The 21,469-nt window shown below is 38.0% G+C and overlaps 1 protein-coding gene across 2 annotated transcripts in view; it reads right to left on the bottom strand.

Annotated features, from left to right (window-relative positions):
• RGS7 (regulator of G protein signaling 7) overlaps positions 1–21,469 on the bottom strand; it is a 576,861-nt gene that overhangs the window by 189,193 nt on the left and 366,199 nt on the right. For both annotated transcript variants that reach the window (XM_015127136.3, XM_015127147.3), the window contains exon 4: positions 11,802–11,852. In XM_015127136.3, the coding sequence (XP_014982622.1) occupies positions 11,802–11,852 (51 nt within the window). The remainder of the gene's footprint in view (positions 1–11,801; positions 11,853–21,469) is intronic.

Raw genomic sequence — 21,469 nt, 5'->3', positions numbered from 1 at the left:
CTTGAAACTAGGTCAAACCAATCAATCTTGTTAGATTTATACTTAATGGCTCCAAACTATGACTTCTTGCATATTATCAGTGTTAAATATATCTCAGAAACCTAGAATGTTTTTATATAGTGGTTTACTAGCACTGGAACAATAATAAAGTACTCATTTTTATTTATTTCCTATGGACATGACAGTTTGCTCAGTGGACAATAAAATATATATTTTATAGGTTTGTAAGGGTCTTAATGGTTATTTGCAAGGAATATTTTAAATGCTTCTACCCCTTCCCTCTACTGAAGCAAGATTGTTGTTTGAAACAATTTGAAGAGCATACAGAAAAGATCTGTTTTTATTTACCTGTAATATACAAGTTGAAATACACAGGAAATTGCTCTAACAAAATGGTGTACCCAGAATGCAACAGGTAAATGTAACACCAAATCCGGACCAGCACGGTGGCTCACGCCTGTAATCCCAGCAGTTTGGGAGGCCGAGGCGGGAGGATCACCAGGTCAGGAGATCGAGACCATCCTGGCTAACATGGTGAAACCCCATCTCTACTAAAAATACAAAAAAAAAAAAATTAGCCGGGCGTGGTGGCGGGGGCCTATAGTCCCATCTACTAGGGAGGCTGAGGCAGGAGAATAGTGTGAACCCAGGAGGCAGAGCTTGCAGTGAGCCATGATCACGCCATTGCACTCCAGCCTGGGTGACAGAGCGAGACTCTGTCTCAAACAAAATAATAATATATATATGTGTGTGTGTGAGTGTGTGTGTGTGTGTGTGTGTGTGTGTATATATATAAAAAAAACACCAAATCCAGGGAAATACATTACTTTATTCCAAAAGACATTATGCAATGTGCTCTGGGTCAGTTGGGTCCATGGCTCTCTTATGGTTGCCAGCAATTTATGGAAAAGCAGAATCCAGGTCTGAAATAGTTGTTCAAAAAGGTGCAGGATTCTGGTGCCGTGGCTCATACCTGTAATCCCAGCACTTTGAGAGGCCAAGGCAGGGAGATCACTTGAGACCAGAGTTTGAGGCCAGCCTGGGCAACACAGTAAACCCTGCCTCTCAAAAAAAAAAAAAAAATTAAAACCAACTAACTAAATAAATAAATATCAGCTGAGTGTGGTGATACATGCCTGTGGTCCCAGCTATTCAGGAAGGTTAGGCGGGAGGATCACCTGGGCCTGGGAGGTCAAGGCTGCAGTGGGCTGTGATTGTGCCACTGTGCTCCAGCCTAGAGAACAGAGAAGACTCCAATTGAAAAAAAAAAAAAAAAAAAAGGAGCAGGCACAAGGGTAGAGGTTGTGCCTACTGTGCTTTTATTTCAAGGTTTTTGTGACTTCAGATATTCCCAAGTTTCTCTCCTGTTAATTTTCCGGTTGTAAATTGATGAGATGTCTGCCCGGCTACTTCATGATATTGATGTGATAATCGATTAAATAATCGAATGAAGTCCAGAGGCCATGGCTCACGCCTGTAATTCCAGCGCTTTGGGAGGCCGAGGAGGGAGGATTACCTGAGGTCAGGAGTTTGAGACCAACTTGGCCAACATGGTGAAGCCCTGTCTCTAATAAAAATACAAAAATTAGCTGGGCGTGGTGGCTAATCCTGGCTACTCAGGAGGCTGAGGCAGGAGAATCGCTTGAACCCGGGAGGCTGAGGTTGCAGTGAGCCGAGACTGCGCCACTGTACTCCAGCCTGGGTGACAGAGCGAGGTTCACTCTCAAAAAAAAAAAAAAAAAAAAAAAAAAAGCCGAATTGAATGATTTGGAAAAGCATGAAACACTGTGTAAGTCCAAAACATTATGAAAGATGACAGAGACATTCTTGACTTTCTCAGTTCTGATGCGCCCTCATGTTCCCAGGGTTGTAATTTCATTGGCAGTTTAACTAAACTCGTGGAATACAAAGGCCATTTGTAATGGAGTTTTATTAAATTAATTAACAGGATTTGGAGCACTTTCCTCTTCAGAAGACTTGTGGCAGGCTTGGGAGGCAGATGACAGACTCTATAAAACGGTGTGCCCAATGGATTGATTTAATTAACTCAGTGATAATTAAGTTACCTGATCCAGTTGTTTGATGGTGTGTAAGCAAAACATCTGGTTGATTTGCCTGCATCTTGATTTTCACTGGTATTTTTACAACAGATATTGCTTCTAGAGGAAGAAACTTTGCAGCTATTTGTCATTAAGTTTTTATCCTAGATAAATTATATTTATCCTTAATCTTATTCTTCTATCTGCATTTTAAACCATTTTGTTTACTCTGGGTTTAGTTTAGATAAAGAACAATTCATTTAAAATTTATTTCTCTTCACTTTCTCACATCCATTTAAGACAGCACAAACTGAATCATCAGTTACCATAAATCTGATGCCACTTCAGTGAGTTCCCATTAGTCAAAAAAATCAAGTGATTATTGAGAATTGATTGACCTTGGCACTTTGTTTGACGGCTGGAGAGGGTATGTGTCCTCTGCCATTATGTTGCTTAGATTAAACTGAAGTGATGAGACCAACATATGTAAAACAAAAAATAAAAGATAATTAAATTGAGCAATAGATGAAGTAGTATCAAATGCAAATATTCTTTCAGCTCATGGCAAAGAAAAGCCACTGGAAGCTGATTTATGGAAGAAAGGCTTCATGGAATAGGCTGTATTTGAAGACTAGTGTAACAATTGTATGCATTTTTTAAAAATTCGATTCCGTTAAATGTGTTTGCACATATTCAGAGTTTTAAAAATTTGGCCTATATAAAAATAAAATTAAGATTCTGGCCCACTTGCATATTGATTCATTTAAGTATCACAAAACATGGTATTAAAAGCACTTTTCAGAGGAAGAAAAAAAAAAAACAGAGACATTAACTTGCCCAATGCCTGTAACTAGTAAGTGCTTGAATCAGGATTAAAGCTCAAGCATGTCTGCAAAGCTCATGACCATGTTCAATGCCAGGATTCCTCTCAAGGAATGCTGAAAGCTCAAGAAGCATGGGATGATGGAGAGAAGGAAAAAAGATGGAGTAAATAGCCGCCACTCAAACAACACAGAAATGCGGCCGGGCGCAGTGGTTCACACCTGTAATCCCAGCATTTTGGGAGGCCGAGGAGGGCGGATCACAAGGTCAAGAGATCGAGATCATCCTGGCCAAAATGGTGAAACCCCGTCTCTACTAAAAATACAAAAATTAGCCAGGTGTGGTGGCGTGCACCTGCAGTCCCAGCTACTCAGGAGGCTGAGGCAGAAGAATAGCTTGAACCTGGGAGATGTAGGTTGCAGTGAGCCAAGATCATGCCACCGCACTCCAGCCTGGGCAACAGAGCAAGACTTCTTCTAAAAAAAGGAAAAAAAAAAAAAAAAGAACACAGAAATGCATAACGTTCCTTGATACCCACAAGTGACAGCAAGACTCATTTCAAATCTTAGCCACTCATTAGACTGACAGTCTTAAAGTACTATTCACCCTGCTCAGCATCACTCCATGAGCTTGGTAAGGATGACTCTTACAGTGAGAGGCAGCAAGGGGCACAAATGAGCAAGTTGATGTCAAGGAATTATTGATATCTGTCAATAATTATGTGAAGGATCCAGACTTTCTTGAAGCTTTGTATTTTGATAAATTTGCTCAAAATATTATCCATAATTAATATGACATGATATTAGACATAAGGCATGTTTACTAAGAAAACAATAAATCTGTTCTGGAAGGCAAATTTTGCAAACTCAAACTGAAGGATAGTAGGATATATCACAGAAGGGCAGGTTCAAAAGGCAGAGGAAATATGAATGTGGAAGAATGTTACAGTAATGGCCCCAATTTGTTCACACAGCCCTGCGTCCATGTATTGTACAGTCCCTCCCTATGGTGGCTTTGGACTTGTCCAGGGGATTTGTCTTAGTGGATGAGGCAATAGCAAATGTGACACAAATAGAAACTCACATTGTGCTTATAACCCTGAGAATACCATCGTAAGAAGCCAGTGCTAGAGGCTGAAGGGTGAGAGAATGAAAAATATTTAGCTGACAGCTTACCAAGTGCCAGATATGCCAAAAATCTAAGGGAGCAGTGGAGTTACTTTCATGCAACTGAGAGTAAAATAGCAAAATAGCACAGGGCTTTTGGAAGCACAGCACAGTTTCCTACTTTGAGGTCTGATTAGTTACTGTGCCCCCAGTAACTAATTTGCTAATTGCTAAAGCAAAGGGTGTCAATAGATGGGAAGGGGCTCTGCCAATGGGAACATGTAACAACGTGGAAGCAATGGGGTGGACTGTGAACAGAAGACATTGGTGGTGGATGGTATGCTTCCTAATGGGTGCTGTGATGATTAACTTTATATGTCAACCTGGCTAGGTCACTGTACCCTGATATTTGACCAAACAGCAGTCTAGATGTTGTTGTGAAGGTATTTTTGGATGAGATTAATATTTAAATTAGTAGACTTTGAGTAAAGCAGATTACTCTCCGTAATGTGGGGGGGCCTCAACCCATCAGCTGAAGGCCTTAAGAGAAAAGAAACGGATTTTCTCCAAGGAAGAGGGAATTCTGCCCCCAGACCTCCTTAAACGTGAATTCATGCCTAGGTCTCCAGCCTGCTGTCCTGCTCTATAAATTTCAGAAGTACCAGTTCTCAAAATTGTGTGAATAAATTCCTTAAAATCTCTATCTATCTATCATCTACCTATCTATCTATCATCTATCTATCATCCATCTATCTATATCTTCTATCATCTATCATTTATCTATCATCTATCATCCATCATCTATCATCTATCTATCTACTTTTCTATCTATATCTTCTATCTATCATCTATCTATATCTTCTGTCATCTATCATTTATCTATCTATCATCCGTCTATCATCTATCTGTCTATCATCTATCTATCTCTATCTTCTATCTTCTATCATTTATCTATCATCTATCATTTATCTATTTATATCTATCATCTATCCATCTGTACACACACAAACACACACGCACACACACACACACACACACACACACACACACACACACACACACTGCTTTGTCCTGTTTCTCTGGAGAACCTTGACTAGTACAGATTTCAACAATGTAGACATATGTTCACCAAGGACTAAATTCTTCCCTCCAACCCCCCTGCCCTTATCCAATGATTGCTGCACATTAATTTTCCTCTCTATGAAATGAAAGTACCATTTTATTTAATCTGTCAGCCACAGTCCAATTGTAAGACTAATGCAATTTATTCTGTTTTGCATTTGCATATGTGAATTATATATATACACACATATGTGTGTGTGTGTGTGTGTGTATATATATAAAAAACACAAACACGCACATGTAAATACACATCTTTTAGATTCTTAGTGATATGATTGAAGGTACAAATCAAAATATCAACTTCTGGCATGATGGCAACATGAAGTTTAACTACCAATGCCACAAAAAAATGACACAAATAAAAATCTGCATTGGCACTATAAATTAGGGCAGCACATGTCTGAAAGTCTAACCAATATTCCACATATGAGACCAGACTGCAACATTCCCCTGAGACAGAACCACAGTACTAAGTAGAGAAGACTCTAGGAGATTACTCATAAAACCCTCAATGCTGGGTGGAAACATCAGAATATATGTGAGAAGGCAGCACAACACTTTGAATCCCATTCACTGTGGTAGATCAACAGCACCCCAAAACAGCTGCAGTGGGGCTGCACCAATCAAACCACTGCAAATATGGACAGCTTCTCTCCCTGCAGTGGAGGACAAACACCAAAGAAGAAATCAGCCATGGCCATGTCTTGGAGGCAGCTTGGCAATGGACAAGGTTGAATATAGGACAGAAGGTATTCCAATGAAGTAAGTCCATCACGCTCAGAGACAACATGATACCATGACATCTTGAGGCAAGGATTACTCACAGGTCCAGCTCACTCCCCACCATACTTAGTCTGTCAAAAAGCTAACTTATTAATGCAAATTTATATTAACCAGAATGCCAACTCCAGCTGCAAAGTGGAGACGATCCCACTGACATACACATATATTAAGTAATCTAAGGAGAATCCATCCACCTGTCAATAAGTTCCATGTAGAGTCCTTCATGCCAGAGACAAAGTAAATGAGAAAAATTCATAAAACAAATTCACAAATATTTCTTAGACATGCAATGACATGAAGTAAGATTATAACAGTATCTATATATACCTAAAATATTCAACTTAAACGACATGATGTAATAAAACAATCAATGAAAGATAACTTACAAAATAATTTTATGCTTAGAGTCTATGATTAGAAGATGACTTTCTAAAGGAAGGTAGAAATAGAGAACTAGAAAAAAAATAAAATGACGAAAAGTTAAACATGCAATGATAGATATATTCTCTATTAGCATCTGTAAAGGGCTGAATCGGCAGTGAAGAAAATTAGAATTAATGCTATGATGTGGAAACTTAAAAACTTAATCTGGAGTGGAGAAGGGAGAGAGAAAGCTAAAAAACGAATTTTAAAACAGAGAAAATAATAATTGAGATGTAGAATACAGTGAGGCATATCAGTAAATGTTGTTTCAAAACAGGAAATGAGAACAAATAAGCAGGCAAATAATTAGTTACAGTTATTATAAAAAGTACAAAAATACCTACAATCACCAATCAACATTTTCTGCACTATTATGTAAGAAATGTGGTAATAACTGCTTTCCACTGTATGTAATGTAATACTTATTAAATCCTCAGGAAAGCACTAAGCAGTAGACATTATTATTATATGCATTTTATAAATGTAGAAAATGCTTAAATAACAAAACAGAAAAAAAATTTCTTCAACTAGGAAAAGCCTGAATCAACAGACTTAAATCAGTCACCAGATTTGTAAATACATCACAAAATAAACAATGAAATGGCAATGGCCCATTTATATTTTGAATTTCAAGGAAAGAAAAGGCATTACAGGTATCTAGGCAGGATAAAAATCAGTTTTAAAAAACCACATGTGGGCCAGGAGCGGTGGCTCACACTTGTAATCCCAGCACTTTGGGAGGCCGAGGCGGGCAGATCACAAGGTCAGAAGTTCAAGACCAGTCTGGTCAATATGGTGAGACCCCGTCTCTGCTAAAAATACAAAAAAAATAAAATAAAATAAAAAATTAGCCAGGTGTGGTGGCAGGCACCTGTAGTCCCAGCTACTCGGGAGGCTGAGGCAGGAGAATCGCTTGAACCCGGGAGGCAGAGGTGGCAGTGAGCCGAGATCATGCCACTGCACTCCAGCCTGGGTGACAGAACAAGACTCTGTCACAAACAAACAAGCAAACCCAGCACGTGTATATATAGTCATCCTCCCTTCTCTGCAGTTTCACTTTTTGCAGTTTCACCTTCTGTCAACCTTGGTCTGAAAAGATGACAGTATTCTGACAGAGAGACAGCAAGAGGCCACATTCACATAACTTTTATTCTAGTATATTGTTATAACTATTTTATTAGTATTGTTAATCTCTTACTGTGCCTTATTTATAAATTAAACTTTATTAAAGATATGTATGTATAGGGAAAAATAGCCTATATAGGGTTCGGTACTATCTGTAGTTTCAGGTATCCACTGGGATTCTTGGAATACATTTTCCTTGAATAAGGGGAGGCTACTATGTGTGTATGTGTATATACTTATATGTATAGATGTAAACCTGTATATGTGTGTGTATGTACTGACATAATAATATTAATATCTTCATATTTTACCAGAATATTAAAAGCATGGATGCAATAAGTCAATAACTATAGGATTTTAAAGAGGAAATTCTATCTCATCTACTTTATATCTAAGTAAGATATCAACATATGCGTAGGCAACAAAACATACTGCCAAATAATTAAAGGGTTTGAACGACTACATATAATCCTAATAAACTGCTGGGAAAAGTACTGTAGTTTCCCAGTAAGTTAGTTAAGATTTCTTTTAAAAAAGATAGTGTAGCAAAGAAATGACTATTAAATTAGCATATATAAATCAATCATTTTCATCTATGTAAACAATAAAAAGTTAGTATATACATAGGAAGAAAAGACCACATATAATAATAACATGTAATAAAATAACCCAAATAAGCTTAGTAAGAAATGTGCAAAGTCTATATTTTAAAAACTTTGAAGTACTCCTGAAAGACCACATAACAAAATTGGAGACAGGAAAAGATGAGTGTATTCTTGACTAGAAGACTCAACTCTGTAACTGAGCTTGGGATTACAATAAGGAGTAGGTTTGAGAAGTGGAAAAACCGGGGTTCCATTTTGGTTGTGTTGAGTTTAACCTTTCGGGGAAGAGGCCTTAGGCACTGGAGAAGTGAGTGTGGAGCACTGCGGAGAGGTCAGTATGAAAGTTATGAATTGGAGCGTTTCAACATATGTCACTTAGCAACAGCGTGTAGATACAGAAAGAAGAGGAACCTGGAAGAGAAACCTGAACCTTCCAACATTTACGGATTAGCTGAGAGTGAAAAGTCACCACAGAAGACTGAGACCAAACCAAATGGCCAGTGAAAAAGAAGGAAGAGTGTGAATGTGATACTCTGGAAGCAAAGGACAATCAACTTGTCCAAGAGGGAATATTCATTCTATATTCCCAGTGCCTGGCCCATGGTAAGAACTCAATAAATATTTGCTAGATGAATGAAAGTCTGAAAGAAGAAATGGAATTTTCCTAGAAAGACGTATTTTGTAAAAATGTACTCACAAAGTAGAAGAAAAACATTTCAGACTAATTCTGTATATGTGTATTACACATACATGTAAACTAAGAAAAATCCTAAATTTTAACAAAAGGTTCAAATCCATCTGTATTTTAAAATAATAACAAAGTATGACTACAAGTCTAATGGTACCGAAACCTCTGGTAAAATATTCAGCCCAATGTGCCCTGGATTGCTGTAACAGAAATGAGTTATTAAGTGCTCATTGATAAAATACTGAACACTAAGTGTGCAAATAATATAGACTCATTGGTCTTAAGTATGGTCCTGAAGATCATTCAGCCTTCTCCTCCTGTCTCCAAATGGGCCATCAGAACCTGCTCCCATACCCAGAATTAGTCTCTTCTTCCATCTTGCCACAAAACCCTCTTTCAGCAAATTACAGACTTCTAGAACATCAAACGATCCCTAGAGATCTTCAAATGACCACTTAGCTACCAAACAGCACGTAAGACAGAAACTAGGCATGGGTTTCTTTCTTATTTTTAAAAATCTTCAGGAAGTTTTTGATAGAGTTAAAAGTAGACTTAGCATTATAACTACTTAGTCTCCCTTCATGACCAGTTTCAAAAGATATGATTGGTTTCACATAGGCAGCCGTCAAAAGTAACTTTCATAGTATCAGCTACATTATTAACCACATCAAATTGCAATCAGAATAGCCACCAGATTGATTCATTTTCCATGTGCACAATCTGTTACATATTCAGAACAATCATTAATGTTTCTTAACTCTTCTTGAAAACAGTACAGAGCCTTGGATTTTGTCTAGGGTGAATTACTTCATTCAAAAAAACAAACCAACAAATCAGAAACTAATTTTTCAGCCTGTCATAAATATGACTAAAGAACATGTATGTTCCTTCCTGGATACATTTGGCTTTATCTCTTCATAACACCTTCTAACGAATCTTAAAAACTTCCTCAAAGTGTTGAGCAAGCAAATAAAATCAGTTTTCCATACACATTATACCTAAAATGAGATCCTACATGTAAATTATAAACAATGATTGTTTCTTACTAGCGTATGATATCTGTGAAGATGCTTTCTGTTTCTTAGATTTTTACTGAACTACACCTTCAGGTTTGTTTGCTTGTTTTGAGACTGAGTCGTGCTCTGTCGCCCAGGCTGGAGTGCAGTGGTACGATCTTGGCTCACTGCAACATCCACCTCCTGGCTTCAGGTGATTCTTCTGTCTCAGCCTCCCGAGTAACTGGGATTACAGGCACATGCCACCACACCCAACTCATTTTTGTATTTTCAGTAGAGATGGTGTTTCACCATATTGGCCAGGCTGGTCTTGAACTCTTGAGCTCGTGATCCACCCACCTCAGCCTCCCAAACTGCTGGGATTATAGGCATGAGCCACCGCATCCGACCCAGTCTTTACCTTACAGAAATAATAACTCTTTTAAATCTACTTCACCTCTGACCCTTAATAGTCTTTGCCAATCAGTAGTTTCCTGATTAGCCATGACTGTGTCAATCCATTTTTTAGCACTGGGATTATTTGTCTGGTCCTACAGTTTTAAAAAAACAGGCATGCCACTGAGGTGAGGCTGAAACGTGAACTTGGTAAGACTGTAACTTCCTTTCCTATTAATTATCTCCCCTTTTCACCTGGTGATAATATGATGCTGGCAATAGCTGCTTTATCTTTACTTAATTGTTTTAATACCATTTGACCCGCAAAAATGAGTATTTTAAAAGCTCATGCAGCAAATGAGCTGGGGGTTTACACAGGTCTTTAGGGACAGAATTTGAGCTGCATCTTTTGATGGCATTGCTTTATAGAGCTAGTTTAAAATGAGAAAAAAATAAAACCTTGCATCTTCATGTACTGTTAATTCTAAACCATTTTAAGGCAATAATCACCAGAGGCAGGAACCAGCGCCATGCAAAGTTCTTCTCTATCGATGGAGGGGTGTGTTACATAGGCTGGTATATCACTGACCTTTTCTGCAGTCACTGTAATGCCAGCTTTTCATAGCTATTGTTTTCTGTTTTCTCAGAATCTTCTCTGAACAATATGCATCTTATTTTCCTGCAGTGATGTGAAATGTTTGCCACGTGTGAAAGGTTTTACATATTTTTAAAAAGCCATTAAGTGTAGCCGGGCATGGTGGCTCACGCCTGTATTCCCAACACTTTGGGAGGCCGAGGCGGGTGGATCACCTGAGGTCAGGAGTTCGAGACCAGCCTGGCCAACATGGTAAAACCCTGACTCTACTAAAAATACAAAAAAAATTAGCCGGATGTGGTGGCACGTGCCCATAATACCAGCTACTTGGGAGGCTGAGGCAGGAGAATCGCTTGAACCTGGGAGGCAGAGGTTGCAGTGAGCCGAGATTGTGCCTTTGCACTCCAGCCTGGGCAACAAGAGTGAAACTCCACCTCAAAAAAAAAAAAAAAAAAAAGGCATTAAATGCTTTGCATATGCAGGAACTTATTCTAGGCAATGCAAAGTGTGAACTCATAAAAATTGTTCCCTTACTTTGGAAATTAAGTTTTCTGCTACAGAATAGACATAATGTTCAACACGGTGAACAGGTTCATGACTTAAATAGAGTGTTTCTCTCTCTCTCTCTCTTTCACACACACACACATACATCATGTAGGCATGATAAAAAAATCAGAATTACAAATAAAATACTGATTTCAAACTGCATTTAAAGATGTAGTTAAGGCAAAATTATAAGTTAATGAGATGTATGTGTCTGATAGAGGGAAAGTTCATTAATTCATAATCACTTGCCATAAATTATATGTACAATTATTTTATGGACATGTATACAAGCTGATCCAGTCTAACGATCACCAATGACCTGAATCAAATAATATGGCAGAATTAAGGATGTAAAAAATTGTAGAAATATGCTAACTTTTAGTTAAATATGTTTTGACTACCATAAAATTTACATAAATGTTAAAAGCACAGTTCAAACTGAATTACAATTTTTCAGGAGGTTTGCTTGCATGCCATATTAAAATATCCCTGAGGAAACACAATTCTTAAAACCACTAAGAAAAAAGTTCTTGTAATAGGAAAATGATTTATTTACCTGGATCTTCTATAGTTAAGTTCTTTATCAACCATTGAACAATGTCTGAACCTAGAAAAAGAAAAAAGAAAAACACAAACAGATGTGAACATTTTGTTTATACATATTAACTTCAAGAATTCTGCACCTTTGGTGCTCATATTAGAAGGAACTTTTTCTAATTGTTACAATGACAGGTTAAGGATCTACCCCAGATGGAATGTTGAAAACACACAGTATGAATACTTAGTTGTCCTTCAACAAACCAAGGTGTAAATTAGCAAATTATTAAATCTGAAATATTTAAATGTAAATAAAATTTGCTATACTAGTAGAAAGTGATTTGTTTACTAAATAAGTGTTTATTAAGCATCTACTATATTTCAGGTACAAGTCTTAGCACAGCATAACCAGAACTTTATAAGACGGTTCCTGTCTCATTTCTGGTTATACCCACCTCATCCTTGTATATCCTCTCAAGCCAAACCAAATTTGTTTCTGGTTTTCGAACCCTCCTATGTATTTCAAGCCTCTGTGTCTCCACAGCAGCATTCTCCCTGACTGAAATATCTTCCCACTGTTTGTAAGACACTCAAGTTTCCCTGACATGACAGAACTTGCCTTGTCCCTTCCCCTTGTCCACTGAGTTTACAGAACTGTCCACGAATCCTCATTGGAACCCATGTAGTCTTTTACTGTCGTGTCGATCACACCATTGCCCCAGCTGTTTATCTGATGAATGTCCCAAAGTAAGAACCTTGAGGCAGGGTGTCATATTCATCTTCGATTATTTGGAGCATAGTGAGTGCTTAACAATGTGTGATGCATACAAAGTATGAATGAATATGTTTCTACTGCACACAGAACAGACAAGAGACGGTCGCAGAACACATAATGTTTGAGCTAGATTTTGAAGGATATATTTTTATCTATGAATAAGAGAGAAACTGAGTTGCTGGAGGGGCCTATGTAAAAATTAAAAGGTGGAAAAACAGTCAACAGAAATAACTTACTGCACACTGTCTATATGTAAGTACTGGGAATAATAGAAATTTGAAAGTAATAATGGAGTGCACAGTGTATTCAGCAGGTCTTGAATTCTAGGCTAAATAATTAAATTTTTTTCCCATAAGGAAAGCAGAGAAAGAGACATGCAATATTTTTGAGCAGAAGAATGACATTATCAAAGTAAGTTTAAGGAATATCACCGGCAATATATATGAAATGCCTTGTAGTCAAAAAGAAGGCAAGGCAGTCGACATGTCTACTAGTTGCAATCCAAGAATGAAGGGAAAAGGTCTTCGTTCAGTGACAAATGAACTTCTTAGAAATTACAGACTTGTTCCAGGACTTTATGACTAATTAGGTATAAAGGTTACAAGTCGGAGAGATTAAAAAAGAAGTCAAGGTTTCTAGCCCAGAAGCGTGGATGAATAGAATGATGAAAATAAGAGCAGAAATGGGAGATTTAGCAACTGATTTGCTTGAGACACTCATTTGTATTTAAAATTGGTTTTCTGCATAACTCTTTTCTACATAAAATAGGAAAAATATGTATGCGAATTTTTTGCATACATCGTAAACTGTGTTATGCCTGCAAGAATTGAATGAAACTTCAGGGTGAACCAAGATTCCATTTCAGCCGCTCCTGGACGCTGGCTAGAGTTGCTGTCTACCCACCTCAGAGATTTGGCAAATTAATTACATTAACATTGGCAAAGTAATTCTAGCTGCTTGAATTAAATCAGTTCAAAATCAATTTAAGAATAAATTTGATTACTAAACTTGACAATAAAGTCCCAAAAGTTATGAGAACATTCATACTCAATGCCAATTTCAGTATGCATGCATTTAAAAAATAACTCCAAGTACTGACTTGAACTTGCGTTCCTTTTACAGCGCCATTGATTTAAATCATTTGGGAAGACAGATTCATCCAGATCCTAAAGGAAGTTTTACTAAAACAGCTCAGAGTGTCGAAAGGAAAGGAGATCATTCTCCAGAAGGCAGTTGACCGCGTCCGGGTGTTGCGTTCTTCCTTATAGTCTAAGTTATCTTAAAGCACGATCTTCCCGTTGAAAAAGAAAAGGAGAACTCAGCTTTTCACATATGTATGTAGTGATCCTTGACCAATGTCGATTCCCAGATACACAAATCTTCTGCACAAGCCCCAGGCACTCTGCTCATTTTTCAGAGTTGAGCATCTATTTGTGGAACATATGTGAGCAGCCACTGGAAATTTTCCATTCTTTTGAAGACAGCCAAACATTCATTCCAGGACTATACATATTTTTTATTGTGAAAAATGACTTTAAAAATGCTCTCAAAGACTAAGTTTTTAAAAATATTCTGTTCTGTTATGCTTTCTTTCATTTTCTTTTTTTTCTTTCTTTTTTTTTTTTTTCTGAGCAGAAAGAAATATAAAGAAGCCTAATTTAAAAGTATGTTTAATTCAGAGAATAGGAAACTTTCTTTCTTAGCCTACTTTTGAGTATTTCTGTCACAAATGTATTCTCAGTTCAGTGCTGAAGGAGTCAATTTAATTGGACTTGACCAACTGTTAGTGTCACTTAGCAGATGCTGTAGTGGTTTTCTTATTGTGTGATCACCCCAACATATTTATGGCTTTAGGTTAAAACAGTATGGATTTTTAAATTGTTAAATTCATACCCAGACTCACCAGGTTAACCTATGCTGCATCTGTAAGAGTAAGACCTCACCTCCTTGAAGAGATAAGTAGAGAGAGAAAGGAGGAAAAAATCCACTATCTTACTGGAACCAGAAGACCGAAAGAGAAACGTGCTCCTATAGAGTCACCTTGAGAAGCACGACTCAAATGTAAAACGGACCACTGCAGTCCAGAGAAGTGTAGTAGGAATGCCACCTTTACAGCAATTTCCCAGCTTTATATTAAATAAATAAATGGCTGGGTCTGCTAAAGCTTTTCACATATAATGTGTATGTAGAATATGGTAGCATTCTATTTATCTTGATTTTGGAGCCCTCAGAATGAGCTGTGGAATTTTTTGAAATCACACTTTGACTGTAGCCTATGGAAAGTTTAGCCCTGACCATACTCTTATTTTCAGTTCTTACAGGCAGGTGTCACTTTCAGAGGTGCAGAGCTTTGTACTCCCTCTGCTCAGCAGAAGCAGTAGAGGTTTTGATTATTGTCTAATCCTAGCAGTATATTATTTAAAATGAAAACAAGCAAAAACAAGTAGAATTCTTCCTCATCACACTGCTCATAGTTTTCCACCTGCTGTACTGTTTCTTCCTTCCACGATTTTGCTAATGCTATTCTATCTTCATCTCTTTTTCCTGTGGTGAATCCCAGCTGAGGCCACAAAGTTCCATTCAAACATTATCTACTTCAGGAAGCCTGTTCTGCCCACCCCACCCTATCTTACTGGGGAAAGTGTTTTTTATTTATGTTCTATTAACATCTTTATCATTCTTTTTACTTATCTATGGTTTTATCATCCTGTCTTTACTTTACTCTGTCTTCCTCTTTGCAGTATAAGTCCACTGAAGCCCAGGGGCATGTATTATTCATCTTTGGATCCCAAACACCAGACCAGTGCCTGACATGTAAAAGATGACCAGTAAATGCCAACAAAAGATTGGATGAATAAATAGCAAGACTCCCCTCCCCATATTCTATTTTGAGAGAGTTTAAAAAGAAAGGTATCCCTCATGCAAAGAATATTCTACTGGCGTGTAATTTAAACATCAATATTATTAAACATGATGTTAAGTTGATCTTAAACTTCAACATCATTTTCTCACCCATGCCGTGGAACTGAATGGCAAACAAACGTCCTTACCTGTGCCCCCTGCAGAGTGCAAAGGCCTGGACCAGGCTCTGTCCTAAGCCTGTATTACTTCCATTAATGTTCACATCACCCCCACCCCCACAGACTAGAGTACATCTGCAGCCACAAGTGTCACCTACAGCTATCCACAAACTGAATCTGAATTAGAGGTGCTCAAAAATATTAAGCATTCATGAAAAACCATTGCAATGTGTTTGTAAACGTAAGATATGAGGACTTTGTAAGGAAGCAAAATAGAACACATTTGATTTGTGTCCTTTACAAAACTAGTCTTTTCATAACTTTCAGCTAAAGCCATTAGTGAAAACTTTAGCTCTTAATCACCACAGAAGGTGCGCAAGTTATTCCTGAAGCAAAGACACTGACCTTTGCAATGTTTCTCTTTCAGGGAAATGGACAGGCTCTTTGCACTGCCCAAATACCTTTGCTGAAGCCTCAGAACCACATAGACACAGTGCTGACAATACGAATATTTTTTTATTTGGTGAATATCATAAATAATCCATAATCCATGATTTTTGATGTTATAACTATTCTTCTTTTTTGTTTTTTCTTTTAAGACAGGGTCTCACTCAGGCTGCAAGGCAGTGCAACAATCAGCTCATCGCAGCCTCAACTTCCTGGGCTCAAGAAATTCCCCCTGCCCCAGCCTCCCAAGTAGCTGGGATTACAGGTATGAGCCACCATGCCTGGTAATTTTTTATTATTATTATTATTTGACGGATGGGGTCTCGCTATGTTGCCCAGACTTGTCTTGAAATCCTGGCCTCAAGTGATCCTCCTGCTTCAGCCTCCCAAAGCACTGAGATTACATGGCATGAGCCACCATGCTCAGCCAACTATTCTTAGAACCTCTCACTGAATAGAAGACTTTCTATATACTAAAAATCATTTTTGCAACATTATTCTTGGCTCCTTGAAGTAGGCACAATAAATGTTTATTATTATTCAAATAGCATGTAATAAACATCTATTGCGTTTCTGTAGAAGCTGGGCTGAGGATCTGCAGTTTTAGGAACAAGAAAGAAAGAACGTTGAGGGAAGCAAATTATCTGATCTGTCAGTCCCTTGGGAGAAGAAACGGCATCATACTCATCACGTTTCCACCATTCTCTTCAAAGTGTCTCAACACAGATCATCGTTAAATGTTTACTGAAGGCATGAGTCACTATTTATGGACATATACTCTATACAGAAAAGACTCAAAATGCTGAAACAGTCAGCTCTAATGGTGATTCCATCTAGAATGTTATGACACCCCAGTGTGTCTCTCATTACCATAATTTTAAAAGTTCTGTAGGCAATTATAATTTTAACTTAATTTAATTTAAAGCACTGCAGAATTTCTTTAATTTAAATTAAACACAGTTTAATTTCTTTAATTGCAGAATTTCTGTAATTGAAAACTGCAGAATTTCTGCAGAATTTCAGTTTAATTTAAAACACTGCAGAATTTCTGCTTCAGAAATGATTTGCTTAAAGCTCGCCTATTACCCTTTTGTAAAGCTGAATTGATGTACTGAATTTCTCCTCAATCTTTCAAATAAGTCATTGGGAATATCTAAGAATAACATTTTGTTTATTTGAGTACTTGTATCCTGTCCAGAGTCTTAAGTATGAGTGCACAGCCACGGTCACATCTGAGGGTTCAACACAGCAACCAGCAACCAAAGGAGCAGGAGAGATGAACTCCAGCCCAGCTACAGACTACGTTCTCTAACTCCTTGATCTAAGAAATCTCAGCAGTGGTGAAAATCTGGATATCACCAATTAATGCCTATGTCCTGGTTCTGTCTGCTTTTGGCCAAAAGCAGGTACTGAAAAAAGAGGAAAGCAGCCACTGGCTTCCAGGAGCTGGCTGGGCACTCACAGCTATGTCTTGGTAAATATGAACAATTTGTCCCTGGTAAATATGAACAATTTCATGGAAGAACATCAACACTGGACAAGGCTGCTCTAGAACCCTCACGGGTCAAGACAAAAACAAGACCACTCTGTAAACAACAAAATTTAAGTTACACTAAGCATGGGAACATGATCTCAGCCATAAAATATCAAATTCCATCCCGGATAGCATGAGCGACTGCTGCTTATTTATCAATCCCATACTTAGTCTTGTCTAATCTGTCCTACTGTAGAAAAAAATGTATTAAGATACCCAATCAGGCGAGCCGCAGTGGCTCACGCCTGTAACCCCAGCACGTTGGGGGGCCAAGGCAGGCGGATCATGAGGTCAGGAGATGGAGACCATCCTGGCCAACATGGTGAAACCCCATCTCTACTTAAAAAAAAAAAAAAAAAATTAGCTGGGCATGGTGGTGCGTGCCTGTAATCCCAGCTACTCAGGAGGCTGAGGGAGGAGAATCAAACCAGGGAGCTTGAGGTTGCAGTGAACCAAGATGGCGCCACTGCACTCCAGCCTGGTGACAGAGCAAGACTCTGTCTCAAAAAAAAGAAGGATACCAGATCATAGAATTGTCCCTGCTTCCTGACAGTGTCCAATCTAGAGCAAAGGCCCACTTCCTCAGATCCTCTCCATGACTACCGATGCCCAAATCCTATAATAGATTCTTCCTAACATCCTATTACTGACACACCCCATGGTTCCTGATGGTGTGCATTCTCCCTACCTTCAAGAAAGAATAATTGACTTGTTCAACTACAGGCATGTTCCTGGTGGTTTTTGGCTAGAGGGCATTGACATTTTTTAATTTAAAAATTGCTAATATCTATTAAGATGAATACAACAACAACAACAACAACATTTAAGTTACTTCATCAGGGCACTTTTGGTTATAAAGAGCGATCTTTGACGAAGTATAAAAACATAAACTTATCAAAGAAGGAATTTGCAAAAAGGTACCCAGAACTAAAGGGAAAGGATGTATTTGAGCCTCAAGGACTCATGGAGGCAGAGACTGTCATCCTTGTTCCTTTCTGGACATCTTCATTTCTCTCTAGGAGACAATATTTGCTATTTTCCATCCATGAAGTGGGTCATGAAGGCTCACAGCTCCGGGGTTAAAATCTCTGCCACTAAAGACAGCAAGTCATTTGCGGCTAAAATCTTGTAGTCCTAAGTTCTAATTCCTGATGGAGGATCTCAGCTGCAGGGAGGTACCCATTCCTCTATCAGCCAACTGTGGCAAGAAAAGATGGATCACCGTGCATAAAAATGGTCGTGCTGGCGAGACGTATAGATGGAGGTATTTTCCAGAAATAATGAGTGCTTTGCAGACATAACAATGGGTGTAAACTACAGCTTCCTTCCAGTTTGTAAAGCTTTTATGCTTCCATCAGAAAAACACAGAAAAGAGAGGAAAAGTGGAATTCAAAAGCAAAATGTCAAATTTTGAATGAAATGAATATGCTATTTCTGCCTTGCTATGAATATAAATGGGTTTTGTTCTATGAACTTATTATAGTCCTGTAAAGCAGAGTAGGAATACATTGTTTTTGTGTATGTGAATGAAACCACACTTTATGTGCACTAAAATAGCTATTCAAAGAAACTTCGTGATGTGTATATGATTGTGTATTTTTATGAGTGTGTATCTTTTTATGCAAATAATTCACTTTCTAAAATGAATAACATGTCATTGAGTATTGTTACTTCTGGATTTTTATACATCAGGTATATTTAGAGAAGATTATTCAGTTTTCATAGAATTAAAAAGTTAACTTCTGCTCACAGTTTGAAACTGGATAAAACTTATGATATAAAGTCCTTCTTCCAATATTCCATAGCTAATAACACCTATGAAATCTCAAAGGTCAATGGAAACAAAATAATCAAAACAGATATGTTTCCTTTCAGTAAATCTGAGATACATTTGAAGCATTTGCCTACCAGACTTTAAAAATGTTGTTTAGCAGTCATTTAAATGCATTTGCAGATGTCATGGCAAAAAGCAAATTATCTGGTTGATTACATTTTCTTTCTAGGTTGCTGCTCTTCAGAGTTCTACGCCCCTTGCCCTAAGAGCAGAGTCACAGAAAATGTTGGGTTTTGTTGATATAACCTGAATCTTCAAATCAATAGGATAGAAGCCTGATATTCATTGTAATTACTACTTGTGTGTTCTAAGGATAGGAAAAGTAAAAATATATTTCCCTACCCTCTGGCAAGGTGCAATGAAAACAAATCAGAGTTCTGAGATACAGCTCCTTGGCTGCTCCTTGAGCAGATATTTCATCAAGATCATGGGTATTTAACTAGATTTTTAATCTTTGTTGTGTAAGTTCCAGAAATCATAAAAATACCTCTTCAGACGCAAAGCAGGCATTTTGTCTCTCTTCAAAGCCTAAGAAGCTTTAAACATAGGCAGCAAAAACAGCAAGGCAGCAAAGATGACAATAATGAGGGGATAAAAGGCAATGGAGACCACCCTCAGGATTATTTCCTCCCCTCTACTGGAGCTCGGGAGGATTCCTTATCAACCAGAGACGCTTTTCCCAAATCGCATTCAGAGAAACATCACGTCTGCCTCTTGTGTGGGATGGTGACAGCAAGTGTGGGAAATGCGGAGTTAAGAGAAGGAAGGAAAATAGAGTTCCTTGATATGCAGCCTTTATTTTGATAAAGAACGTTGTAGAAAAATCAAGAGAAACTAAGTCCGCAGTGTTTCCTTAGGATGGGGATATTGGATCTCTTTTTAAAGACCATTTTATATTTTTATGTTTTAGTGGTATGGTTCTTTAGACTCAAAGAAAATAAAATAAGTAATAAATAAGTGTGTGAGATGTTCAGGTATAACTATGAATTTTGTGTCAGCTAATATATTGGAACACATTAAAAGAGAAGTATTTATTAATCGATTAATCAATTCCATATGCTAGCTGGTAGGCATAAAGAAAAGCCTAGGATCATTCTTGCCTTCAACACATATTTTTTTTCAGCTACACACAGGCCATGTCTAACTGTCTAACTGCCCCTATGAAGGACATATGAGATAAAGAAAATGTTTATTGATGGAGAAATAAAAAACTTGCTCTAGACCTCATCAGTCTAGTCCAGATGCAGTTGCTGTATGTTGACAGGTAGAGATAATACTTTTTATTCTGTATTAGCAGAGAGTACCAGCATTGGTCAAGAGGTGGATGAGGCAGAAGGTCCAAGTAGATCAAAGAGGATTCCAATTCAGGAAATTTCCCAATTCATTAAAGATTGACAAAATGAATGCACTTATGCATAGTCAAAACTACAGCTCAGGCCGGACACACTGGCTCATGCCTGTAATCCCAGCAGTTTGGGAGGCCGAGATGGGTGGATCATGAGGTCAGGAGTTCAAGACCAGTGTGGCCTAGATGCTGAAACCTCGTCTCTACTAAAAATACAAAAAAAAATTAGCCGGGCATGGTGGTGGGCACCTGTAGTCCCAGCTACTGGGGAAGTTGAGGCAGGAGAATCGCTTGAACCTGGGAGGCAGAGGTTGCAGTGAGCCGAGATTGCACCACTGCACTCCAACCTGGGCGACAGAGCAAGACTCCATCTCAAAAAATAAAAACAAAAACAAAAACAAAAACTACAGCTAAGTCCAAGTGCTTTTGTGCCAATCCTAATTATTTTGGCACTGAACATGCTCTATATGGTGCTACATATAGACCTAGGCCCGGATTCAAGAGTGAATCTTTTTTAACCTAACCCTGAATATTTCCTGTTGTGACAAAATATTGAAAATACCAATTAATGATGCCATTTTTGGGGTTCTATTTAAAATGTTTTCTATTATTGAAGATGTAATTTCAATACCACGAGGTATTGAATGATCACGAGGTCACGAGTTCAAGACCAGCCTGGCCAAGATGCTGAAACCTTGTCTCTACTAAAAATACAAAAAAAAAAAAAAATTA

Source organism: Macaca mulatta, chromosome 1 (assembly GCF_049350105.2).
Source record: "Macaca mulatta isolate MMU2019108-1 chromosome 1, T2T-MMU8v2.0, whole genome shotgun sequence".
Lineage (NCBI taxonomy): Eukaryota > Metazoa > Chordata > Mammalia > Primates > Cercopithecidae > Macaca > Macaca mulatta.
The sequence above is the reverse complement of the archived record's forward strand: the minus strand, read 5'-3'. Positions and strand labels throughout refer to the sequence as shown.